The sequence below is a fragment of the Saccopteryx leptura genome, chromosome 12, assembly GCF_036850995.1.
Source record: "Saccopteryx leptura isolate mSacLep1 chromosome 12, mSacLep1_pri_phased_curated, whole genome shotgun sequence".
NCBI lineage: Eukaryota > Metazoa > Chordata > Mammalia > Chiroptera > Emballonuridae > Saccopteryx > Saccopteryx leptura.
This window is the reverse complement of record NC_089514.1, coordinates 11,211,638-11,238,942: the sequence shown is the minus strand read 5'-3', so window position 1 is coordinate 11,238,942 and position 27,305 is coordinate 11,211,638. Positions and strand designations below refer to the sequence as shown.

Sequence of the window (27,305 nt, the reverse complement as noted above, 5' to 3'; positions counted from 1 at the left end):
TCAGAGGTCTGGACAGAGTCTAGCTGGGAGGCTCTTGCGCAGGATTGCAGTCGGGGTACCGGCTGGGCTGCCCCCTTCGGAAGCTGGGCTGGGCTAGAGGACCAGCTTTGGGGATGGACGGCTCACAGGGCTGCTGGCAGGAACCCTGCACGCCTCACCACGTGGGCCTTTCCACAGGACGGCTTGCGTGTCCTCACCAAAGACCAGCTGGTGTCGGGCCCCAGGGAATGCGCGGGAAAGGAGTTGCGATACCTTTTACACAACTTACTCTCCAGGTGGCAGACCGCCACTTTTACCACATCCTAGTAGTCAGAGGAGAGTCACTAAGTACCACCTGCACCCAGGGGAAGGGGAGTTAGGCTCCATCTTTTGAAAGAAAGGGTATTGTTGGTCAAATAAGTTTGTAAAATGTGATTTTTATGTTTGTTCGCTTATAGTTTGCATCGGGGGCTGGGCAGCGCCAGGTATCTGTGATCTGTGAAATTACAAATTACCTTCCTGCTTAGGAAGGGCCATTGTCTTGCTAATGTTTGCTGGAGGAGAGGTTTTTTGCGCCAGAACCTTTTGAAAAGGGAAGGAGTAGGAGAGAGAGAGAGGGAGAAGCCGTGTTTTGCAGGGAGAGCAGAGAGAATGCAGAGTGCTGAAGAAGAAGCCAGTTTGTGCAGAGAGGAGAAGGTGTCCAGATGGGGAACCAGAGCTGAGGGACTTTGTGACTTTGTGAGCCCTACTGAGGTTTTAAGGGTCTTTGATTCTAGGAGGAACCGGAGAAGACTCTCCTGGTTGTGGAACTGGAGAATGCGTCAGCGGCTTTGGGAGCCCTGAGTGAAAGGGAAGTGTTTTCCCTGCCTGTTTGCTCGTTGGCCAGTGCGAGACTTTAATAAAGGAATGGCCCACCATTCTTTGGCTCCACTGTTTCTTTACCGTGTGCCCGAGTCCAGTGGGAACCTGCATGGGAATGGCCGTGATGACAGCGGCAACTGCTGGCCTTACAGGTATCACAGAATTTGTGGACATCTTTCAGAACCACCATCGAGGGCGAATGCCTTCAGCTGTGTGCTTGGCCCCACCCTTCCGCACCTGGACTTGGCTAGTCAATTACGCTCTCTCTCAATCTCTTAGTAGTAGATCCCACTTGTGGCCACTGCCTGTGTCCTGGTTACCGTGCCAATCACTCCGCGTGCATCATCTCTCCCGATACCCACAACTCTCTGTGGCAGGGGAATAATTACCTCCCTTTTACAAATGAGACCAAGGCTCAGAAGGTGTGAGATGTCCAATGTCAGATAACTGGTGAGTAGAAAAGTCAGTACTTAAACCCAACCCTGACTGCCTCCGGAGCCGTGGCCCCTCCGCTGGGGTGTCCTACAGCGCCCCGTGTGGACGCCAACCTCGACTGCTCCACCAGCTTCTCCTTAGCTTTCCGACAGTCCTATACAAAAGTTTCCATCTTTCCCCAGCTCAAGCTTCGCGTCACACCTTCCCACCACCACCAAACATCTTCAGATAGTCATCAGCACACCGGCCCTACCTCCACGCCTCCCATTTGCTGAAACTCGCCACCCACCATCCACCCACCAGGAGGGTTTCTCTAAGTCACCTATTACAAAATCTGCCACACCTCTTCTGTGCTAACAAGGCCTCATTTCTGCTTTGTCCTTAGCTGTCCTCTTATTTAATTGATTGCCTGCTGTGTGTCCTACAAGCACCACAAACTCTATGCTCCGAACCTGAACCTCTTTCCAAACCAACTTCCCTGCTTGTATTCCCTGCCTTAGATGTTGACATCACCATTGTCAAAGACTATCTCGGAAGCACTGAATTTCGCTTAAGGCACAGCTGACATTTATTTATATGTAAGAGAGATCAGTCGTTCAGAAATTGTCACCAGACGGGCAAAACAGGGTTTATAGAGGGAAAACTCTGTTTGCGGAACTTTTTCTTTTGTTTTTCGGCTTGCTGATTGGCCGGAAACGATCAGGGGGCAGATCTGCAGCCAAGCTGACTGCATTACAATCAGGGTAGCAATTTCAGTCGTTCACTGTTTTCCTAAGAAATCTTGTTGAGTTCAGCTGTGGATCGGAAGGTGGTGTGTCCGTCTTTGGTGCTGGCTGCTGACATCTCCACTCTCATGATTTCAGCACAGCTAAGCTAGGACTGCCCTATTTCCCTCATTATAATTCCTCCCTCTGCTCTTGTGGTCAAACTAAGATGCAAGACCACGGTGGACCTCAGTGACTTTTGTGCCTCCTTGATGCATCTCATCCACTGGATGTTGGCTTGAGATAACAGCACACAGCAATATTTCATCATCTGGATATCAGCCGAGGGAGGGTGATTATTAATCACCCACACAATTTAAAAAAGAAACTGGAGCCAGTTTGTCTTTGGTTTCATAGGTGGCCTAGAGTGGCCAGGAGAATGAGTTTCTGCTCTCTTTATCCATGATATTCCTGCAGTTTTGTTGATGCTTTTGTGGATTTCAGGAACACCAGCTAATGGTTGGCGGCCCAAGGTTCAGACATATAAATTCGCTAGGGCAGGGGTCCCCAAACTTTTTACACAGGGGTCCAGTTCACTGTCCCTCAGACCGTTGGAGGGCTGCCACATACAGTGCTCCTCTCACTGACCACCAATGAAAGAGGTGCTCCTTCCGGAAGTGCTGCAGAGGGCCGGATAAATGGCCTCAGGTGGCTACATGCGGCCCGCGGGCGGTAGTTTGGGGATGCCTGCTAGGGGGTCTTATTAGAGGGGTTTAAGGTCAAATGGCAGATTTGTGGGTTGGAAAAGTCGGCAGCCCTCGCAATCGCCTGAGATGGGTGCATTGGGGACTCCGAGGGTTTATAGGAGAACAGACAGCTGAGAGAACGGAAAGAGAGGGAGGACGGCCGTCATTCTACAATCTGATACCTTGACTCACACAAAGGAAAGTATAGAAGTAATAAGAAGAGGAGACAAATAATAAAATATAAGTCCTAATCTGAAAGTTTTGGGTAGAAACTGTCTATACCTTACGTCATTTTTGATCCAAAAATGTTGGCGTAGCGATTTCTGGGGCTCTTTATTTGCTTCTAAAAGCTTTCTACAGAGCCTCAGGGTTCTCTGTCTCCAGTGGGGCCGGACAACCAGGCAGTAGAATCCTTGGTGCTTGTACACTGGGGATCGTGAGTCCACGAACGCACACCCTAGACTCGACTCGAGTTTGAGAACAACATCTGTGGATAAAAATACTGGGTATGACCTTTCCAAGGCTGATGTCTTGGTGTCCTCAGTATACCCAGTTTCTTGGTTCTCATCGTGTAGGAATGTGTCTGATATTGTCTCTTTCAAAGTACCATTTGCGTCTGGTGGGCATGTGATTGTGCATATTATTGGGGGTTTTTTTTGTTTTGTTTTGTTTTGTTTTGTATTTTTCTGAAGCTGGAAACGAGGAGGCAGTCAGACAGACTCCCTCACGCGCCTGACCGGGATCCACCTGGCATGCCCACCAGGGGGCGATGCTCTGCCCATCTGGGGCGTCGCTCTGCCGCAATCAGAGCCATTCTAGTGCCTGAGGCAGAGGCCACAGAGCCATCCCCAGCGCCCGGGCCATCTTTGCTCCAATGGAGCCTTGGCTGCGGGAAGGGACATATTATTGGTTTTGACAGTAATTGACAAGATGGGCATGTAACAAGGTAAACTCTATCGTAGAAGGACTTAATTGTCTTCCCATAAGAACTTTGCACAGGCCTGACCAGGCGGTGGCGCAGTGGATAGAGCGTCGGACTGGGATGCTGAGGACCCAGGTTCGAGACCCTGAGGTCGCCAGGTTGAACGTGGGCTCATCTGGTTTGAGCAAAAGCTCACCAACTTGGACCCAAGGTTGCTGGCTCGAGCAAGGGGTTACTTGGTCTGCTGAAGGCCCACGGTCAAGGCACATATGAGAAAGCAATCAATGAACAACTAAGGTGTCGCAATGCGCAACAAAAAACTAATGATTGATGCTTCTCATCTCTCCGTTCCTATCTGTCTGTCCCTGTCTATCCCTCTCTCTGACTCTCTCTCTCTGTCTCTGTTAAAAAAAAAAAAAAAAAAAAAGAACCTCGCACAGTGTGAGTTTGAGGTTTTGTGGTGTACGTCACACTGTCCTTAGGGCAAAGGGTGGGACTTCAGGCCAAGAAAGGTTAAGCTCTTCTAAAAGTTTAAACAGTTTTGATTTAAAAACATCATTAGCTTGTTTTACCTTTCTAGAACTTTAGGAATAACAGAGGAACCATGAAGTTTCTGTTTAATTTGATGAGTCTACTTAGTTCCTACTTCCGGGTGGAAAAAAACCAAAATCTAAAGTTTTTTTAATATGTTAAAGTGTTATCCTTTCAGCAGAAGAAAGCTTTTCCCCAACAACAACAACAACAACAAAAATTCGCAGGCTATTACTGCAATGTATTTAAAGCACTGTCACTCGGGCAATAGCGTGAATTCATTTGTAAATGTTCAAGTGAATCTTGAGGTAGGATTCTGAGCCTTGCCCTAGCTTCACAGTTTTTCCTGAATTTTGATACTTATAGATAAGGGGAGTTTTTATTCACCTATTTGAGCATCAGGTAAAATGTTCCCAACCATATTTTTGTATTTTGAACCAATTCATCTTTAGCATTATAGACAATTCTGTGCAACAAATGTGATAAAGGTCTGTATGCATTCTTGGGTGCCACCAGGTGGTCACCATAGGAAGTGCAGAATCCAAAGCTCTGCATGAGAGTTTTGATAGAAGTCACAATCTTTTTCCCCTCTGTAAGGGCAGGTCATTGTATTTGAAAAAATTCTTCTGGGTTGATGAAATCATATACAGTAACTTTCCTTATAACAATAATCATGGGAAAATCAGTATAGCTGCAGAATAACTTAGCATATTTCTGCCTATAGATATTTTTTCCTTCTCTTCATGTAATTACCCCCTTTTCTTTCCCAGAAATATCTCATGCCTTCACCTACTAATTGGAACACTATTTGGGTTTATTCCTGGTCAGTGTTTCCCAGAGTTTCCATTCTTTTTGGATCTTAGATAACCGCTCATTGCTTCTCAACTTGGCTTTTTATTTTTAGGTTAACAGGTGCGCAACTCCATGGCTGTCCTAAAAACCATAAGAGTTTGTGTTTTAAATGAGTGAGTTGTATGGTAGGTGAATTACATCTCAGAGAAAGCTCAAAAAAGGATTTCTACAGGATCAAGGTGTAAAGCCAGTAGCCACGGCCACCATCAGAGCCACCTGGCCCATGCAGGTTTGCATTAGATTCGGACAGACAGTGATGAAACAACGGAGCCAAGAACTGGTGGGCCATTACCTTTAATCCTAGCTTGCACCTGGCGGGCAAGTAAAAACACACTGGGCTCCAAAACCCACTCATTCAGCGCTCACAAAGCTACTGACTTATCCGAGTTTCCTAGGATCAAAGGTTTCTAGCTCACTAGCCTTATTCACCTCTGTTCCCCATCTCCTTCTCTCTGCACAAACTGCACTAACTGGCTTCTTCCTCAGCACTCCACCATCTTGGCTGCTTCTCCTGGCCTCCTCCACGTGGCCTTTTCTCTGCTCTCTCCTCTAATGCTAATATCAGGAACCGAGCAAGAGTAAGCTCCCGGTCTGCCCTCATTTTATAGTGTAGAAATCAAAACCTTTAATCCAATATACAAATAAGGAAGTCTCTGATATAAAGTCACTTATCTGAGGCATAATGGGATTCCTCATGAGAGAGCACCACCCACATCATGCAATCAGTCAAGGGTGTGGGGAAAAGCTTAGTCTTAACTAATCCTCAGGCTATAACGACCCTGCCTGCCTACAGCCTGTCCCCAACACCCAACACAAACTATAAGCGGCAAACATATATATCATATTTACAAACTTTTTTGACCAACACAAGGCAATATGATGATTAACCCACTGTTTAAAAAAGAATTTACTCTCTCGCAAGGAGAGACAAGGTTGTTTTTACTGACAGATACACGGAGAGGAGGCAAAAGCAAACATGCTCTCGTAAGATAAGATAAAGGACACAAGAATTCCATCAGCAGTGGAAAACGCGATAAATCAGCCCTGTTGGATAGGACATAACCGAATTTTCAACCTCACCGTTGTGCCTGACAACAGCCTGATTAAACCACTGTCTTGTGACCTCAGGGTACACACAGCAGTTTCCCAAACACTAGAATCTTTGAGGCAAACAAGAACAACAAAAAGCAAAGAGAGGGTTCGATTCACCATCATTTTTCAGTTGACAAAGATCAGGAGATCAAGTCTGAACAACCCACTTCCCTTCCACCAAGGGAGGGAAAAGCAGCCCTGCCTCAGGGGCCTGAAACGGCCTGGAGCCCGTTTCAGCGTGCAGGGGTCAGGGGCCTTGGTTGTCACCCAATGAGACCCACCAGAGCGGCCAAGGGAAGACAAATCAGAATTCTAGGTGTCCGGAAAAGATGTGCAGGTGGACTCCAAAGAAGGAACTAAGGTGGGCCGATCTCGATGGCGACCCCAGGAATAACCATCAAACTCAGTGACATTCGCCGCAGCTGATGTTCACTCCTTCCTCTACGAGGGCAGCCAATCAGGCATAGACTTTCATAGAATACGGGGAGGCCAGTTCATAAAAGGAGAAGCATCCAGGCGGTGAGACAGGGAGCCTTGCGTTCTGTTGCTGTGCAGGCGGGTGGCCTGACGAACTGCCCAGGACAGTTTCCCCAGAGGAGCAGAAAGGAATTTCAGTTCTTTCTTGCTTGTAACTCAAGTCCTTATCATCAGCCACATGAGTACAAAATTATCATAAAAAAACACAGATGCTTGACATTCCTCGGTTTAGCAGCCTGCACACACTCCACGTTGCCAGTAGGATTAAATCCAAAGGTCGTATAAAAACGGCACACAGGCGCTTTGCGCTCTGGCCCCCATGGCAGCCATATCTCACCAGCGCCCCTCCACCCACCTGCCCTCCCCTGGACGCCATCACCTGAGCTCCGCTGCCTTCTGTCACTCTCCCTCTGCCTGGGTCCTCTTTCACTTCCCTGCAAGGAGAACCTCCACTCATCCTTCAAATGTCACCTCTTCTGGGAAGCCACCCCTGATTGCCCACCAGAACAAGTCACTTCCTTCTTTGTGTTCTGAAAGCTCTTTGTAATCACTGGCATTCCATTCTTAGCGCTTAGCACATTGTGTGGTAATTCTTTGGCTGCTGTCCTCTCGCCCTGAGGCCGGTGGCAGTGGCGGTCAGTGTCTTGTACTCTCCAGGGCCTATCTCCTGACTTGGCACTGAGAAACTTCTCAGTGTTTGTGAGTGAATGTGTCATCCATCACAGGGACACTGATTAGCAAGTGTGTTTTTCAATGCATTGCAGGCAATAAAAAAAGAGTTGATAGTCTGGTGGAGGTTAAGAGAAGTAAGCGTGAATAGTAAACGTTTGTCTGACGGCAAAGACTGATTCCTAGAGACAGCTCTAAAGAGTTCTCCAGCCGCAGCTGGGGGCCAGGTGACGGTGGGGAAGGGGCAGCAGAGGAGCTGGTTACAGATCGGAGGCTAGGTAATGGTGACTGATGGAAATAATTTTCAGCGACAAACTTTATTTCTGAAATAAGAAGGCAGCGCTATTAGGGACTGTGTAAAGGGCTTCTGCTCGCTGGGAATTCCCTCTGCTTAATACAGACAGTGCAACGGAGCGCCGCCTCCTGCCGGCCAGGTGACCTTCCTCTTCCGTGTTGGGAAAGGGCTGTTCTCACTGAGACTACAGCAGCGGTGGCTTCCCTGTTGTCCCCTGCCTCTCCTAGCTTTCAGCTTTGGTGGCAGTCACACCTGGAGCATCTGGACCACCGTCCCCCTTGATCTGATAGTGCTCTCCCTCCACCAGCGGAGCAGAGGGAGGGGCACAGAAGGCTGCACCTCCCCTGGCTGCCGGCCAGTGCCCCTAAGCTCCACCCACACTAGACCCCCTAAGCTCCACCCACACTAGACCCCCTAAGCTCCACCCTCACTAGACTCCCTAAGCTCCACCCATACTAGACTCCCTAAGCTCCACCCACACTAGACCCCCTAAGCTGCACCCTCACTAGACCCCCTAAGCTGCACCCACACTAGACCCCCCTAAGCTCCACTTACATTAGACCCCCTAAGCTGCACCCACACTAGACCCCCTAAGCTCCACCCTCACTAGACCCCCCCAAGCTCCACCCTCACTAGACCCCCCAAGCTCCACCCTCACTAGACCCCCTAAGCTCCACCCTCACTAGATCCCCCCAAGCTCCACCCTCACTAGATCCCCCCCAAGCTCCACCCTCACTAGACCCCCCCCAAGCTCCACCCTCACTAGACCCCCCAAGCTCCACCCTCACTAGACCCCCCAAGCTCCACCCTCACTAGATCCCCCCCAAGCTCCACCCTCACTATATGTTCAGGCTGAAACACTTCAAGGTTTGGGTGTGGGCCCTTTTCAAAGCCGATGAACGCTCTTGATCCTCTTCCCAGAAGAAAGCACCCATTTTCGGACAAGTTACAGCTCGCCTAATATTTCAGGGAGTTTATAGACTCTCCGGAGCCCGTCCTGATCCTGAGATTAAGTACTCGCGTTCCCCGGCATCTGTTGGGTCCACGGGACATCCCGGACAGCACTCTCCATCTACCTTGGACAGAAGACCCAGAACACCTTGGACAGAACACTAGCACTTGATAGTGTTCGACATAACATCATTTTATTCCAAACTTATTTTTTTAATCTAATTCACAGAGATGTAAAACGGTGATCACAATTCTGTAGGTTACTTTAGAAAAGGGGATACCAAGGAGAGTTCAGCTAAGTAGTCGACAGACACAGGTGCGTGGGCAGGAGGGCACTTCTGTTCGTGCCTGGATGGGTGACATCCTCTCCTCCCAGGCAGGGTGAAGTGGGCAAACCCGGCAGATAGCACTTTGCGATTACTTACTCTGTGCCCTTTTCTTGATGTTACAGGCTATTCAACCAATTCCTGAAAATGACTTATATTTACTCAGCATTTAAGGTGGGTAAACATCAGGAGATTTCATTATAGTAACGTATACGGGAAAACTTTTTTTTTTTTTTTTTGTATTTTTCTGAAGCTGGAAACGGGGAGAGACAGTCAGACAGACTCCCGCATGCGCCCGACCGGGATCCACCCGGCACGCCCACCAGGGGCGACGCTCTGCCCACCAGGGGGCGATGCTCTGCCCATCCTGGGCGTCGCTCTGCTGCGACCAGAGCCACTCTAGCGCCTGGGGCAGAGGCCAAGGAGCCATCCCCAGCGCCCAGGCCCAGGCCATCTTTGCTCCAATGGAGCCTCGGCTGCGGAGGGGAAGAGAGAGACAGAGAGGAAGGAGGGGGGTGGAGAAGCAAATGGCGCTTCTCCTATGTGCCCTGGCCGGGAATCGAACCAGGGTCCCCCGCACGCTAGGCTGACGCTCTACCGCTGAGCCAACCGGCCAGGGCCGGAAAACATTTTTTATAAGGATAGGAAAATATACGTAACTGAGTTTTTCCAAGCCTGTCAGGATATGGGGAAAGTGGATGAGCCACAGTAGCGATTATAACTCTTGTTCCTACCTGAGTATGCAAGACTTTCACATCCTTGGAAACATCTTTCCAAATACGTACTGTATTTCTCTTTCATCCCAGGGAGCATCTTAGGGCTGGTCTTGATGGACACAGTGTATACGCCATTACTTCCACTAGGCGGCAGCAGTCCCCCAGCGGGCACAGCCGTCAATTCTCAGAGCCCTCCTTCCAGAGTGTGACCAAGAATTCTCTCCTCCTCTTTGCAGACAGTTCGAATTCCAAAGAGACCAAGGAAGTTATTTTGTTTTGTTTCTTTTTGCATTGTTTCTCCTTTCCTTTTGGTTTCTATTGTACATAGCTCTTTCAGCCCTGTCTCTCCATAGGAATTAGTCATTATCTGAGTCTCAGCCAAAGGGCCGTATTCACAAATCACCTTGCCACAAAGTTGGTCCTTCTGGTCTCTGGGCGTGGGAATCAGACAGACCTTGGCTGATTCCTACCTCTGCCGGTTGCAGCTGTAAGACTGGGCTGTCAGCCTCCACACCTGTTTCCTCATCTGTAGCTCTGGGGACAGTGATGGTACCTACTTCATAGGGCTGATGTTCAAATTAAATGAGAATCTAGCATAGTCCTTGGCCCATGGAATGCGTTTCATCAATGTTAGTGCTTATCAGTATAACCACACGTACCTCCAAAAAATTAGCGATGATTACTTCTGGTGGCAGTTTCTAAGCTGATTTTTTATTTCTTCTTTGTTTTCCAAATTCTCTTCAAGAAGCATGGATTGCTTTCATAATGAGGAAAAAGGCAATGAAAATTTAATAGGCTGTTGACCTCAGCTCTGAAGCTTTCTTTGAAACGTTCAAATGCTTTCTCCACTGCTCAATGAGTTCTGAAGGGCTGGGCCTACTTTTTTTTAAAATCTATTTTGGTATCTTTAATTTAATTTAATTCTTATTTTTCTGAAGCTGGAAACGGGGAGAGACAGTCAGACAGACTCCTGCATGCGCCCGACCGGGATCCACCCAGCACGCCCACCAGGGGGCGATGCTCTGCCCCTCCCGGGCCTCGCTCTGTCGAGACCAGAGCCACTCTAGTGCCTGGGGCAGAGGCCAAGGAGCCATCCCCAGCGCCCGGGCCATCTTTGCTCCAATGGAGCCTCGGCTGCGGGAGGGGAAGAGAGAGACAGAGAGGAAGGAGAGGGGGAGGGGTGGAGAAGCAGATGGGCGCTTCTCCTGTGTGTCTCCTGTGTGCCCTGGCCGGGAATCGAACCCGGGACTTCCGCACGCCAGGCTGACGCTCTACCACTGAGCCAATCGGCCAGGGCCCTATTTTGGTATCTTTAACATCATTTGACACCCAGTAGGAAGACATACTTACTTCCTGAACAGTCACAATGGCAATTGCTTCAGGTTAATAATTTCTCAGTGCAACAAAACGTCTTTTTCTTCTCCATGAATTCTTTTCTCTTAGGTAGGTCTGGTTTCTAATCCTTTTTCCCACTTAATTGAATCCTCTCCCAAATTGACCCCCTCCAAGCTCTAACCAACAGAACTCCTCTTAGACTGTTGAGTTGGTTTGGGGTAAGTTTCCAGAAAGTATTTCACCTGAACTCCATACACGTCATGGCAGAAGGGGATATTTTCATTTGAAACCTGTGGTGGACAGGGTGGCTGGTTTTTCACCAGGGTAAAGAGTGTCATGTTATTGGCGATTACACTTGGCTGTGGCCATAATTGGTGCCTTTGATCTTCACTCTGAGTGAACGAAATGGTCAGCTGTTCTCCAGGGAGGTTTAGCTCAAGGATGCTGCCAGGACATTTCTTCCATAAAAGCGAAAGTGAAACAGAGGACATTCGCCTTTGGCAGCTGATACACTGTAGTTCTCTGCAGGAAACTCGCGAGCGGCCCCACCTATACGAGCCTGATACTCTGTTACTCCTCTGACTCTGGTCCACACCACATTCTTCTTGGATTGAGGTGTCCTAACATTTAGACTCCTGACTGGGTCTTACAAGGTTCTAGGTCAAGCTGGGGCCCAGGGCCCAGGGCCCAGGGCCCAGGTAGCCGTGAGGTGTGGAGACGGTGGCCCTGTCACTGACGGCTGCATCAGGAAGATGTGGAAGGGGGAAGGAGACAGGAAGGCCGGGGGTTTACATATAAATACATCGGCCGGGCTGGTCTCTGTCTCCTGTAACCTAAGCTTTCAGTTGACACGATGTCAAACCTGGCTGTGGTCCCTTTGTCCAGACTGCTCACACCTGTGCTCCCTCTGAGACTGAGACGCAGACATTCATTCCAGGCACCAGGACATAAACTTCCCCTCTCATCGTTTAGGCAGCAAATAAAAAAAAATTAAATTAAATTAAATCAGGCACAGCACCTCCGCAGAGGCCAACGTCTTCATGTGGCCACGGGGGCTCAGATGATGCTCGTGCCGAGAACTGAAGCCTGACCCAGCTCACATCCAAACCCCTGGGTCACGAGGAAAAATCCCAGCTCGCGGGGAACATCGCCCTGACATCTCCCGCAGGACGCGGCAGCAGGGAGCTGGTCCCGGAAAAACTCAGCTCTCTCTGAGATGAGTCATCAAAAAGGAAGCCACCGGGGACTTCTGCAAGCACAGGAAGGGACAGGCAGAGCAAGTGCAGATGTGGACGCCTCATCGGGAAACGCTGCTGCAGCGACACCCAGTGCATTTGATTTGAAGAAGGGGAGTTGCAAAAGAATTTTTAAAAACACAATGAAACAATGGCCTCTAGGAAGAAAGAGTGCAGGAGAAACAGTGGGAAAGTAAAGTGAAGGGAAGTGAAATTAGACAACCGTTTCAGCTGCCCAGTCCTTTCTGTCCTTTTCTCCCAGGCAGGTAAAAGCTCAAGTAACATCAAATAATTTCCTTTCTTGTGACCCTGGTAGGTGTCCAGGGCCCCTCTTTTGCGAGCATGCCCTGAGCTCCTATGTCAGTTGTTGTCTCTGCTTCTGCACTGTCCTGTCTACCTCCTGTCAGCTGCTGCCTGAGATGGGGTTTCCAAACCACAGCCCGGGGATCATGTCCTCGGAGGATATCAGTCTTTTCCTAAAGGCCTTCGCCTGATTGGATGGGGCCCACCCCCGTCTGAAAGTTCACTCCACGTCTGCTGATTTAAATGTTGATCTCATCTACAACACTCCTTTGCAGCAACATCCAGGCATGTTTGATCAAATATCCAAGCACTGTGGCCTCGCCGAGGGGGCACATGAAATTAACCATCGCACCACCTGACCCAAGTTCTGGTCAACAGGACGTCAGCAGAAGTTGTTGAGCAGGACTTCCAAGGGGGCGCCTGAGGAGAGAGGCGGTTTCCTCTTCTCGTCCTTCCTGCCTGAGAAGTGAGCTCGTGGTTGGCACCTCACCATCCATCCCGGAGGAAAAGCCGGGAGAATCCGACATCCCAGCCCCGATGCCCTTGGGCCTCGCACCGGCCCCGGAGTCTTGCCTTTGCACCCCTTTTTAGTTGAGAGAAACGCAGCCCCATGTTGTCACGCCTGTTCTTCATGGCTGTTACCTGTAGCCACATGCGATTCCTAACTAACACACCACTCTGCTTCCTGGCCACATGGAGCTGTCTCAGGCCTGAGTGCTCTTGAGCCTGGCCCCCGGGTGCCCTCAGACTCTGGGAGTCTCCCAGCTGTCCCTCCCGTAGATGTCCTGTCATTCGAGCTGGCCTGAACGGGATCTTGTTAGTATTCAAGAACCCTCCCAGACATAAGGCGTAAACCAGGTGGCAGGGACTAGGAAATTAGGGGTGTGACGGGGTGGGTGGGGCGGTGGAGATGAAAGAAACATTCCAGGTGGAGGTAGGATGATGCGCGGAGGCCAAGGGCCAAAGGCCACACCCCCTGTAGGTTAATAAGGCTGCGTCACGGGTGGGGGTGGGGGAGGGGGCTGATGGGAAGCCGAGAGGTGGGCGGTGGGGAGACTGGACTTCATCTCGAAGGATATGGGGAGCGGTGGGGAGGTTTTACGTGAGTGTGTGCGTAAGCCACACGGTCACACTTCTAAATGGGGAAGCTCACTGTAAATGCAGCAAGAAGACAGGAAGAAGGAAGGACTGCAGGGAGGCAGACGGAAGACAGGAAGAAGGAAGGACTGCAGGGAGGCAGACGGAAGACAGGAAGAAGGAAGGACTGCAGGGAGGCAGACGGAAGACAGGAAGAAGGAAGGACTGCAGGGAGGCAGACGGAAGACAGGAAGAAGGAAGGACTGCAGGGAGGCAGACGGAAGACAGGAAGAAGGAAGGACTGCAGGGAGGCAGACGGAAGACAGGAAGAAGGAAGGACTGCAGGGAGGCAGACGGAAGACAGGAAGAAGGAAGGACTGCAGGGAGGCAGACGGAAGACAGGAAGAAGGAAGGACTGCAGGAGGCAGACGGAAGACAGGAAGAAGGAAGGACTGCAGGGAGGCAGACGGAAGACAGGAAGAAGGAAGGACTGCAGGGAGGCAGACGGAAGACAGGAAGAAGGAAGGACTGCAGGGAGGCAGACGGAAGACAGGAAGAAGGAAGGACTGCAGGGAGGCAGACGGAAGACAGGAAGAAGGAAGGACTGCAGGGAGGCAGACGGAAGACAGGAAGAAGGAAGGACTGCAGGGAGGCAGACGGAAGACAGGAAGAAGGAAGGACTGCAGGGAGGCAGACGGAAGACAGGGAAACTTGCAGGGACTTGGTTAGAGGTGACAGGGCCAGGGATGGGGTGGGGGAGACTCCAGAGAGACTTGGAGATAAATTAGGCAAAACTGTATTTGGTGGGTAAAGGAGAGAAAGATGTCAAGTGCAGAATCAAGGATTTTGGCTTGAGCTCCTGGCTGGATACCATTCCTTCCTCCAGCAGGCACTTACCATCCCCACACCACACCTCTGCACCCGTGCAAGTGTTTCTGGTGGCCCAAGGACCTGTCATCTGTCATCCCTCTCCAGGAGTCTCAATAGTCACAGTCTTTCAGATAGTCTTAGGCTGCATCATAAAGATATTAAGTTCAGAATCAGGGAGGTGATACTCCTGCCCTCTTAACTCTGGTTAGAACAAACACCAGGAATATCATGTCCAGCCAGTCTTGGTCCCTAACACAAGGGGGAATTTAACAACTAGAGCATGTCCAAGTAAGTGACCATCAGGAAATCATATCAATGAGGAAGTTTTGAGGGACCTCAGACTAGACAGTTTTTTTTTGTTGTTGTTTGTTTTTGTATTTTTCTGAAGTTGAAACGGGGAGGCAGTCAGACAGAATCCCGCATGCGCCCAACCGGGATCCACCTGGCATGCCCACCAAGGGGCGATGCTCTGCCCATCTTGGGGTGTCGCTCTGCCACAATCAGAGCCATTCTAGCTCCTGAGGCAGAGGCCACAGAGCCATCTTCAGCGCCCGGGCCAACTTTGCTCCAATGGAGCCTTGGCTGCGGGAGGGGAAGAGAGAGAGAGAAAGGAGAGGGAGAGGAGTGGAGAAGCAGATGGGCGCTTCTCCTGTGTGCCCTGGCTGGGAATTGAACCCGGGACTCCTGTACGCCAGGCTGACGCTCTACCACTGAGCAAACCAGCCAGGGCTAGACTAGACAGCTTTTAAGGGGGATAAGGTTCCTGTGTGCAAATGTATAGAGGCACAGGGAGCAGAGGGTTCTGTGTAGCCCTCAACTACAGAGCAAGGACTGGCGGGTCAGACCTCTAGGGGGCACATTTTTGTCCAACCAAAAGAAACTTCTCTGGGTTAGAGTTGCCCTGTGTGGACAGGAAGCTCCCGGCAGAAAATGAATAGTCCATCCTGAGAAGAATTTTGGAGAAGGCTGAAGGGTTCCACTTCCCAGCCCCCCACGGGAGTGTGGAGCAGGGACCACAGCTCCCATGCCCACAAGAGCCAGGTGAAGCATTAGTAGGAATGGTCCTGCTAAAGGCATGCAAATTTAAAATGAAGACTGCCTGACCAGGTGGTGGCACAGTGGATAGAGCATTGGACTGGGACGCGTAGGACCCAGGTTTGAAACCCTGAGGTCAGCAGCTTGAGCGCGGGCTCATCTGGTTTGAGCAAGGTTCACCAGCTTGAGCCCACGGTGGCTGGCTTGAGCAAGGGGTCACTCGGTCTGCTGTACCCCCATTTCCCGGTCAAGGCACGTATGAGAAAGCAATCAATGAACAACTAAGGTGCAACAAAGAAGAATTGATGCTTCTCATCTCACTTCCTGTCTGTCCCTATCTGTCCCTCTCTCTGTCTCTGTCACACACACACACACACACACACACACACACAAATTAAGATCAGCAACAGCAAACACTGTGCAGTCTGAACAAAACCTGCTGCAGAGGTGGAATGAGGCAATGCATGACCTCCCCTGTCGGAGGCGGGGCTGAGTGTATTAGTTTACTCCGGCTGCTGAAACAAAGTGTCCCACACTGGGCACCTTGAATAACAGACACTTACTGTCTCACAGTTCTGGAGGCCGGAAGTCCCAAATCAAAGTGTTGGTGAGCCAGGCTCAGGGGAGGTCCTTCCAGCTTCCGAGAGCCCAAGTGTTACCTGGCCCCCCATCTCTGCCTCTGTGTCCACGCGGCTGTCGGTGACCAAATTCTCCTCTTATAAGGACATCAGTCACATTGAATTAAGGGTCACCCTGCTCCCATATAAACTCATCTTAACGAATTACATCACATTAACCCCATTTCCAAATCAGGTCACATTCTGAGGTGACTTTATCTGTTTTGGGGACACCATACAAACCATAACAGAACCTGAGGTCCCATCTGGCTGGAGACCTGTCAGCCTGGGAGTAACACGGCGCTTTGGTGAGCCTTCTGTTTATTTGCCTGTTTTTGCATGTCCTGTCTTCCTGCCTTACGTAAGCTCCCTCCTTCCCACCAAACTGGCAGAGCCAGGGCCCCCTAATTAATACTCAGCGGCTGACCCCTCTCTCTGAGGGAGAGGGATAGGGAGAGCCAGGGCCCCCTAATACTCAGCGGCTGACCCCTCCCTCTGCAGGAGAGGGATAGGGAGAGCCAGGGCCCCTAATACTCAGCGACTGACCCCTCTCTCTGCAGGAGAGGGATAGGGAGAGCCAGGGCCCCTAATACTCAGCGGCTGACCCCTCCCTCTGCAGGAGAGGGGCAGGGAGAGCCAGGGCCCCCTTATACTCAGCGGCTGACCCCTCTCTCTGTGGGAGAGGGGTAGGCAGAGCCAGGGCCCCCTAATACTCAGCGGCTGACCCCTCTCTCTGCAGGAGAAGGGTAGGGAGAGCCAGGGCCCCCTAATACTCAGCGGCTGACCCCTCTCTCTGCAGGAGAGGGGTAGGGAGAGCCAGGGCCCCCTAATACTCAGTGGCTGACCCCTCTCTCTGCAGGAGAAGGGTAGGCAGAGCCAGGGCCCCCTAATACTCAGCGGCTGACCCCTCTCTCTGCAGGAGAGGGGTAGGGAGAGCCAGGGCCCCCTAATACTCAGCGGCTGACCCACCCTCCCTCTGCAGGAGAGGGGCAGGGAGAGCCAGGGCCCCCTTATACTCAGCGGCTGACCCCTCCCTCTGCAGGAGAGGGGTAGGGAGAGCCAGGGCCCCCTAATACTGAGCAGCTGACCCCTCTCTCTGCAGGAGAGGGGTAGGGAGAGCCAGATGCTGTAGTGAGGGCTGAGCACGGGCTTGGAGGGCTTCCCTGTGCTCCGTCTCTGGGGCAGGTCTCTTGCGCTCAGAACTCGGGCTCAGAGGCTGTGTTCTGTTCTGCAAGCCTCTGAAGGCCGGGCCTGCGCACACCGGGTCAGGGCGCTCTCTCTGCCTGGCGCTGGTTTGTGGGCAGCTACTCCCCTCTGCTGGACAGAGAGCAATCTGCTCTCCTTCCATTTCTCACGGATTTGTTTCCCTAAGTCACAAGTTCACAAACCGATAGTGAGAGTGAGAAGGGGTCAGAGGGCAGCAGGTCCAGTCCTCCTCGGGTTCAGAGGGGGAGACTGAGGCCAGAGAGTTAGAGGAGGGGCCAGGACTAGGTGTGCAATGCCTTCCCTCCCGCCGCAAGTCTGGGAAGCATCCCTTGGGACCCGGGAGGTGTGGGCTCGGGGGAAACCGGGCGGGCTCCTGGGAATCCCACACACACCTTAGCTCAGAAGACAAATGCCAGGCGCACACACCTTAGCTCAGAAGACAAATGCCAGGCGCACACACCTTAGCTCAGAAGACAAATGCCAGGCGCACACACCTTAGCTCAGAAGACAAATGCCAGGCGCACACACCTTAGCTCAGAAGACAAATGCCAGGCGAGGGAGAAGACAAAGGAGCGGGGTGGGCGCCTCCTTCTGGTGGGGGCGTCAGGAAGCTGGGAGATGCCGGGGCCACCAGTCTGCTCACTCTGGATAGTTCCCCACCAGCTGTGGGAGTGACCCCAGCTTTGCCCAACTCCATACTCCTGAAAAGGTATGTATAAACGGAACTTTTGTCAAGCAAATGCTCTTCTTACCCTCGCCATCCTTCTCCGTGTCCCAGCTTACCACCTTCGTCATGCCTGGCCCAGTGGTCACAGAGCAGTTAGGGCAAGCTTACTGCATTAACAAGTAGCCCAAGATGTATAATAGCTCAAAGGAAAGGAAAGTTTACTTTGCTCAGGGCACCAGTTCAAAGAGCTTATCAGAAAGAGGTAGGGCGATGGGTTCTGCTCCACACAGCCACTGAAGAACCAGGCTCTGCCATCTTTAGCACGTGGACATCCATTTCCAGGCAGTGGAAAAGGGACTGGCTAGGGGGATGGGGGGTGGGGCGGGGGGTGGCTCACGGGCGTTCTCATAGGCCAGGCTGGGAAGTGGCGGGCAGTGCCCAGCTTCGAGCACATTCCATTGGCTAGAACTCAAAGGAGTTAGGAGTCATTTAAATCAGTGGTCCCCAACCTTTTTTGGGCCACGGACCGGTTTAATGTCAGAAAATATTTTCACGAACCGGCCTTTAGGGTGGGACGGATAAATGCACAAAATAAAATTATGCAACCGGCATAAAAACTGTTGTATTTTTAAATATAATTGTCGAACTTACGAGATAAGCGTCAAGAGTGAGTCTTAGACAGATGTAACAGAGGAAATCTGGTCATTTTTTTAAAAATAAAACATCGTTCAGACTTAAATATAAATAAAACAGAAATAATGTAAGTTATTTATTCTTTCTCTGGACCAGTACCAAATGGCCCACGGACCGGTACAGGTCTGCGGCCCGGGGGGTTGGGGACCACTGATTTAAATGGCTGGAAACCTCTGGAGAGGAGAAAGAGAACAACAGAGGGAAACAGCCCCAGAGCTCCATCCTTGCCTCGCCCCTCCCCTGCAGAAAGAGTATATGAAAGAGAAGGGCCTCTCTAGCTTCTGTGCGAATGTCATGTGTATGTACGTGAAACGGGCTTGTATTTGCTTAGAAGTAGTACAAATTGTGGACCCAACTAATAACAGTGTTTATCATTGAGGAATTAGATTTTGAAGGACTTTTCATTTTACCCCATTTAAAGATATTTTCAAAATCCAGAGATTATTTATTCTATAAAGCAATGCAAACAACACAGATACATTGTATATGTGAAAAATATCCCCGCCTTCCCTCCTTATTCTTGCCCTCTCTCACTCTCAATTTTCAGGTCATATATTGCTATAACATTTCCAAAGTGCAAGTATTTTTTAAGTATTTTTTTTTATAATCAGAAAGAATAAAGATTAAGAGGATGAAAAAATAACCATGGTCTCTATATTAGTTCCCTAACTCGTCATAACAAAGTAGCGCAAACTGGCAATTTAAAACCATAGCAATGGGCCCTCTCATGGTTCTGTGTCCTAGAAGTCCACAATCAAGGAGTCAGCAGGGCCAGGCTCCCTCTGCGACTCTGGGCAGGAAACTGCTTGTGCCTTGCTCACTTTGGGGGTGGCCATCAGCCCTTGCTGTTCCGGGGCTCACAATGGTGTCAGGCCATCGTCACATTGTGTCTCTATAGGAAAAGGCAGGAGGGGACTCTTCGAGGGGAGGGATGTGTTCTTTATCTTGATTGGAGTGTGGGTTATATGAGGGGATTTCTTTGTCAAAACCCACTGAACTGTACACTTAGGATCCGTGCACTTCAGTGTATGCACCAAATTTGTTCCCTCAAGTAAAGAAAGGAACTTTAATAAATAAATAAATAAATAAATAATAATCACCATGTGCATACAATGTTCGGGACTCTCGTGGGAGGGCCTTGAAAACAGCCGTCCAAACGAGGGGCCGTGAAGCCCACTCAGCTTTAGTTGTGTCATTAGGTACGTGGTAGAACCGCCTCTGCCCCCCTCGTCCCCAATCCTGGCCCTCCACTCCCTTAGTCGTTGTGACTGTGGACACGTTGTTTAATATCATAGTGCCCTGAATCCCAAATCTGTGATATGAAAATTATTATGGAGCCCATCCATCTCATTAGATTGGTGAGTAAATTACCCAAGATAACTTATAATGCTAACTGGTAGTTAGCGAGCCCTCAACAATGATAAGCTATTATTATGACCTGCAGGTATGTTTTTCTAAGGAAAACCACTTAGGAAATTCTGCTGAAGGGTCACATGGACCCAGTGAAGCGCCCTCACCAGAGGAACAAGGTACACGGCTTTGCTTTTAGAAACACTCGCGGAGGCAGCAGTGGGGAGGAGGGATGGAGGGGGGAGAAAATGGACCTGAAGACCAGCGATAGGGCTGTCCTCGAATGAACAGGGATGAGACATTATCAATCTGAAGAATTAAAAAAATATATACTTATATTCAAAGTATAATTTGGAAGTTTTAATAAAAATGTAAAGAGCTGATGTAAAAACGAAAATTGGTTTCAGTGTAAAAATATTAGGAAAAATTCAAAAATCCCTATTAAAATAAGGCCAAATAAAAATTATAATGCATAAATACCAAATCTTGAAATAAGAGTTTTAAAAAAGAGGAATTGTTCAATATTGCGGAAGGTCCTTGAGCCACCTCCCTGTTTACGCTAAATTGTGAGGACCCTTCTCACATTCATTGTGTGGTTTTGCAAACTGGAATAGGCAGAAAAATAACATGGACTTTCATGCGACTGAGAAAGGTGACTTCATTCTGGTGAGTCTGTCTACACGTGTACACTCCTGGGGTGGAATTGTTGGTCATGGGAAGGTGTGTAAGGTTGGCTTTGGTAGATACTGTTAAACAGTTCTCCACCGCAGCTGCACAGCTGACATTCCTCTTAGCAGGGTGGGCGAGTCCTAGGGCATCAGTCAGCATTTCTCGTCATTTTCATTTTCGGCATTCTCTTGGGTGTGCGCAATGCTATTTCTATCACTAACATATTATTTCTCTATTCCTTCAATGCAAAGGGAGTTCAGCTTTTCCAGCCAGCCCACTCTTGGGGCAGGAGGAAGGGAGGCAGGCATCCCTGGATGGTGGTCAGCTGCGGCCTAACCACAGGGGCAGCTCTGCTGATGGATGCAAGGCCACGCAGAGGGAATGCTGCCAGGCTCCTGGACGCTCACCTCCACTCCCCTGCACTGTCGTGTTTTCCAGCCTTTTCTCCTTTCTTTGCCTCTTGCCTTTCTTCCTCTCTGCTAGTTCAGATCCTGCTCGCCCTGATAAGCACTCATCTGTAAAAAGCCCATCACTCCTTCTCCCCCTTCCCCCAGCTTTTGTCTGGACTTTGGCGGGGTATGGATGTGTGAAGTCCTGCTGATCATTGACCTGCTTCATCGGAGCAACGTCTGAGCTTGAGCAACATCGACTCTAAGTCCCTATCTGACTTGATGTTTTATGGTCCTTTATGGTCCTGGGGGCGAAAGAACAGACAGTAGTGGGCTTTCCCGTGGGTCAGCCCGAGTGTCCATGCTCTGAAGGTCCGCGTGAGCGCTTCGGACGGGGCTGCGTCCTTGGACGTCCACACTGCCGGGGTGGCCTGCGCACCGTTGTGCAAATATGCTCGCCGGGGGCTCCCTGAGACCCACAGCTTTCCGGGGCGCCCCACGTGAAGCCAGCCTTCCCGGGGCTCTGAAGGCTGCTGGGTCCTTCCGGGTTTCCGTGTCGAATCTGCTGGCGGCGACCCGGCGCCGCGTCTCGGCGCGTGGAATGTGCGGCTGCGCGCGCGCCGCGGCGTTTACGCGGCGATTTCATCATGCTCCCGGCCGGGCAGCTCGCGCCGCTTCCGCCGCCGCCCCCTCCGCGCCGCCCCGGGCCGCCGGCTCATGCCCTCTCCGCGATCGGCGCTGCTTAGAGCCGCCCGCGCCGCTCTGCCGCTGCTGTCGCTGCCGCCCCGGCCCCCGGCCCGGCCTCCGCTCGCGCCCCGCCGGCCCCTCGGCACGCGCGCCCCCGCCCCGACCTGGTTCCCCGCGGCCGCCTCCCGGAGCAGCATGGACGGCGCCGGGGCGGAGGAGGTGCTGGCACCTCTCAGGCTAGCCGTGCGCCAGCAGGTACCGGCATTCTGCGCCCTCCCCTCCGCCCCCGGCTCCGTCTCCCCATTTCCCTCCCGGTTCTCCTCTGCCCTCCCCGGGCACCCGCTCACCTCACCGGCGCCCCCTCCGCCACCCTCTGGAAGCCCTTGGTTTCCTGGCATCTTCCTCGCCTCCCCACTTTGGACCCAGGTCCCCGCGTGCGTCGGCCACCTTCTCTCTCGTGGTCCCCGCTCCTTCCCTCCTCTCAGGTGACTCTCTCGGGTCCCCTCGGACTTCCTGCGTCCCTTCGCTCGCGATCCTTGTCCCTCCCAGTCCTTGTTACTGCCCGCGCCCCCTCTCTCTCCAGGGGCGCTGGGATCTGCGACCCTAGGTTCCCTTTCTGTCCTGGCTCAGTAACCTCAACTTCAGTTTTCCAAGCTCCGCGGTGTTCTTTGTGCACCCTGGGTGGCGAGGGTCCTAATTCTGACCTGGTCAGTCACAGGCTGCCGGCTCTGGCGTCTTAAGGGTTTGACTCCTTTTTTTAATCTTCAGGATCAGGATGCTAGGAATAGTGTTTCCTCCTTGACATCTTCCTGCACTCGTTGCTTGGTTAGCCGAATGACAGGTTGAGAAAATAAACATTGTCGAGACGTGGGTGCGGGGAAGTGATCAACTTTTTTCCCCCGCACCTTCTTGCGGAACGAGTGAGCCTTCAGAACGTAAACCTGGGACACTGTCAATGTTGCTGTGTTCCTGGGCGCAGTCAGCCCTCCGAATGGAACATTTTGAAATCTGATTTTGCAGAAGGGAGGGAGGTTTCGTGTGCTAGAGTACTTGGTGGTTTATACAGGCCTCCTTTTCCTGGGCACTGTATGGATGTCAGAATTTAGAGAGGACCAGGAAAAAGTTACTTCAAATGGATTCCCACATGCAGTCAGGTAGAGCCCAAAGCTTGGGCTCGATGACCTAGTAGTGAACAGCAAACGGGTTTCTCCTGCAGCGGCGGGTGCCTGATGCAATAACTTGTCTTGGCCACAGAGGGTGGAACCCTCTCTCGGAAATATATAATTCATTGGGGCAGAGCTGCCACAAATTCAGCAAATCCTGCCACTTTGCAGTGCTCACTTCTTGCTAGAATGAGCCTGATGATTCAGTAGTGTTTTATTTTGCAGTTTCACTATGGGCTTAATGTTTCCTCCTTTATTATTGTTATAGGACGCTATGTATGTTTGTTTATTCTCCGTCTTTCTACACCCACTCTCCCCAAATTAAATTAGGTGTGGGTTCCTTTGTCCTTTCTGTAATTCTCAATTTATTTTTTCATATCCTTCTCTTTAGAAAGGAGAACACATCTAATTTTAAAAAGCACATGCCCACCCCTCCCTCTGCCACGTTAGCGTGGAACTGCAGTGCAAATTATCTGTCTGTAGTGAGACCGTGGGAGCAGTTAAAGACACTGAGCATTCCCCGTGCCGTTGGGTATTGTTTATGTTGGCTTAGTTGTTAATTTTTTTAAGATATTTTCTGAATATGCAAATTAGCTTATGTAAATTAGATAGGATCCTTTTTCTAATTTTCCAGCACCACACAGATAGGAGTTAACTACCTGGAACTTGGAATCAGACTGATTCCAGCGTCCACTGGAAGGGGATTTAAAGATCATCTGGTAACCCCTCCTCACCACACCCTCTTGTTTTTCTTTTGCTTATGAGGAACTGGACACACTGGTACCTCTCTATACAGTTTACATATTTCCATTGTGAAGTTTGTGCAATTGAAGATATCCTTGGAGTGGGGATTTTAAGGTGCTTAACTGGTCTTGTTGGTGGGATGTGTTTCGTGTAGTTACGTGTTTGTTTCGTATAAGCTAGCCCATCTGCTGGGCTAGGTGGATGCTGTTGCCCTTGAAAGGTTTGGTTTGTCTGACCGAAGTGTATTTTCCTGTGGCACATTCTTCATTGTTGACTGGAGAATTAGTTTTGGAACTTCTAGGAGGCCTTCAGATCATCAAGGGCGCCCTAGGACAATTGAATTTTTTAAAAATGAGGAACTTAATAGTCAAGGTAGGAGAAGTTTTTGAAGAATTGCTAGAGGGCTTTCTTTATCCCTGCCTATTTTTGTGTTCACAGACCCAGTCATTAGAAGTGTAGGCTAAAGGTGTACTGCCAAAATTTGGCTCTAACTCCACCGTTTGCTAGCTGGTGATGCTCAGCAAGGTTTTTGTTTGTTTTTTGTTTTTTGCATTTTTCTGAAGCTGGAAACAGGGAGAGACAGTCAGACAGACTCCCGCATGCGCCCGACCGGGATCCACCCAGCATGCCCACCATGGGGCGACGCTCTGCCCACCAGGGGGCGATGCTCTGCCCATCCTGGGCGTCACCATGTTGTGACCAGAGCCACTCTAGCACCTGAGGCAGAGGCCACAGAGCCATCCTCAGCGCCCGGCCCATTTTTGCTCCAATGGAGCCTTGGCTGAGGGAGGGGAAGAGAGAGACAGAGAGGAAGGCGCGGCGGAGGGCTGGAGAAGCAAATGGGTGCTTCTCCTATGTGCCCTGGTCGGGAATCGAACCCGGGTCCTCCGCACGCTAGACCAACGCTCTACCACTGAGCCAACCGGCCAGGGCTGCTCAGCAAGTTTTTTATTAACCTTTCTGTAGCCAAAGTTCTTCATCAGTAATGTGGGTCTGGAGTTATAAACATTAAGATGAGATACGTGAGTGCTGAGGAGGCTGCCTGCAGTCCGCGGTTAGCTCCTGGTAGAGTGTTAGGTGTTATTGTGGCTTATGGGACTGGTGATTTTACCACACTGCTGCTGGCATGGAGCTCACATATTTTCCTCACATATTTTCGTTGGTTTGATAACATTTTGAACCTTTATAGGAGGGTTGATGTCTTCTGAATTTGATGAGTAATAGGATGCTAGAAAAGTCTTTTTAGACTTTTCACCCAAGATTTCTTGGGTGGTCTTTCAATGATGATTTTCTTCTAAATCAGTAATGATAGGAATAGGTGTGTGAATCACATTTCTTGTATTTCAGTATCTCAAATTTTCTTTTACTGTAATTGCGAAGACACAGCTAAAATTCAGACCTCAGTAATAGTAAGATGACTTTGATTTTCTGAACTGAGAGTGCCCATTAATGCTCTTGCGTAAGCCAGAGGGCGAATGGCAAGTCTGAAGTTTCTTGTCAGTATCTGTGAAACACTTGGAAGTAAGTCTGAGACAAACTCATCAATCTCAACGAACCCTCCAGCCCCACGTGTGTAAAACCAAGCACCTTACAAAGGCGAGGCAATGTTTTCCTGTTGTTTTTCTCTTGGCCAGCTGAATATGCATCATGACATGTATGAAGGGTCATGAAGATTCTGTGGAATGAGTTCTCATCTAATAACTGCTTTATAGTCACAGGCTGTTACCTCAAATATATGTCTTTGGGTAAGAATTGAGGACTTTATCCAGGAACTAAGCTTCTTAAGGGGACTGTGGAGACGTTGGTGATGTTTCACGTCAGTTTCATTCAGCACCCACAGGCACACACACACACACACACACACACACACACACCCCAAAACAAGTTCGGTGGTGAAGAAGAGAGAAGAAAAATAATTAGAAATAGGAATCCTTGAGTGCTTTCATCCATGGTTAGATCACCTCCAGATCTTTTGTTCTCAGGATTGGCTCATTCATTATAAATCAGGATTTTAAAAGTGTTTCGGGGAAATTGATTTGAAATGCTTCCTGCCTCCCCTTGTGGTCGGCCCTCTGCCTACCCCTTTGCCCACCCGTGCCCTGTGTTCAACGTGAAGCCCCAGACAGAAAGCAGATGAGCTAGGTGGTCTCGGCAGTACCTGCCTGGGGGAATGGGGAGGGGGTGGAGAGTCCCGGAACTGCTGGCCTGCTTCTTCCCGACAGGCGGTAAGAATTCCTCCTTGCCAATCTCTTTTCAGAACGCGGGCTCTCACGGGTTCTCACCCCGTCAGACAGCACTGTGAGGGAACACTGACGAGGCCAGCGCTACAATAGGAAGAAGAAGAGCACTGAGAAGGGAGAGGAAATCAGGGGACAGTCACCGAATATTGAATGCTTGGCCCTGCACTAGGTTAGGTTGTGCTATCAGTCGGCAAATATTTGCGAGCCAGAAGCCACGTGCCAGAATGCCTGTCTTGAGACAGGAACAGATAAAATGCATGCAAGCAAGTCAGCCAGTGCATTGATAGGGCAATTCCAGATGTTGGGGGTGTAACGAAGCAGCTGAAATAAAGTTGAAAGGTGACTGCGGATGTGGTCTTAGCCAGAGGGGTCAGGGTAGGGCTGGTGCAGTGGCTGTGAACCTGCAGACCCAGTGCCCCCCCCCCCCCACACAAGGTATTTGGGAATTCACTATTACTCTCCTGCAATGAAAGTCATACAAAATATCTTCTGAGCCTAATTAAAGAAAAAAACGTATGTCCACGTAATGCTCTAAATATATTACAAAGAAAAAGAAACAATAAAATACGACGTATTTTAAATTTGGGGGTTGGCTGCGCTGGAAGTTGTGCAGAAGGAAGCAGATGCTTACAGGTGCACACAGATGTACTGTGAGTGCAGCTGCTGTGCACACGTGTTGAGAAGGGTGTATTGTATCGGTGGCCCAGATACCACAGCAGCATTGCCCTTGGTCACATGGTTTCCTGTGCTTCAAATGGTAACTCCTTGTAAACCTCTGAATAAAAGAAAGTATAGTTAGTCTTCCTTTCAATTCCTGGGTGCATTTATGGAAAATTCAGTGTCTGTTAAAACTGGGAACATACTTCTGATTGTATGTCAGCAAAGTGAGGTTCCAGGTTGAGATCATTATAAGCAGTTTCACCCCCTGGCGGGGACAGTCTGCAGCAGCAGGAATATCGCAGGAGGGGGAGGCTCACTGAGGGAGGGCGGGCACGCGGGAGCTGGGAAAGGAACAGCATCGGGAAGGAGTGATGACGGGCCCCTCCCAGGAGCAGGGGTTTTAGCAGGAGGGAAGAACCATCCGTTTGCAAGTACAGAGAGGAACAGGGAGGACGGACATCTGTCTCATTTCCAGCCCCTGAGGATTAAAGGAACATGGGAGAAAACCCAGACTCTAGTTGAGACAGCTGCCAGGGGAGACATGTCCCCAGAGAGCTATTGGAAGGTTGGAATTTTGGGAAAATGCTTTAGAAAGGATGCGGTTGGTGGAATTTTTAGTAAGCGAAGGGAAGCACTTTTGGATATGAGGATAAATATCGATGGCTTTGGGGTAGGGTCAGTCACCAAGTGGGGGTTCTGTGTGCTTGTGAAAGAAGGCTCACAAAGGTGGCGGGGAAATGACGTGAATTAGGGTAATCGGGGGCCAGGTGTCATGGTGCAGACACCTCCGGATGAGAGGCAAACCGGTG

The 27,305-nt window shown here is 50.4% G+C and overlaps 1 protein-coding gene across 1 annotated transcript in view; it reads left to right on the top strand.

Moving 5' to 3' along the window:
- The first annotated feature begins 21,634 nt into the window (after window positions 1-21,634).
- GARS1 (glycyl-tRNA synthetase 1) overlaps window positions 21,635-27,305 on the top strand; it is a 39,733-nt gene continuing 34,062 nt past the window's right edge. Inside the window, exon 1 of the mRNA XM_066354040.1 lies at window positions 21,635-21,944. Within this exon, the coding sequence (XP_066210137.1) occupies window positions 21,720-21,944 (225 nt within the window). The 5' untranslated portion in view covers window positions 21,635-21,719. The remainder of the gene's footprint in view (window positions 21,945-27,305) is intronic.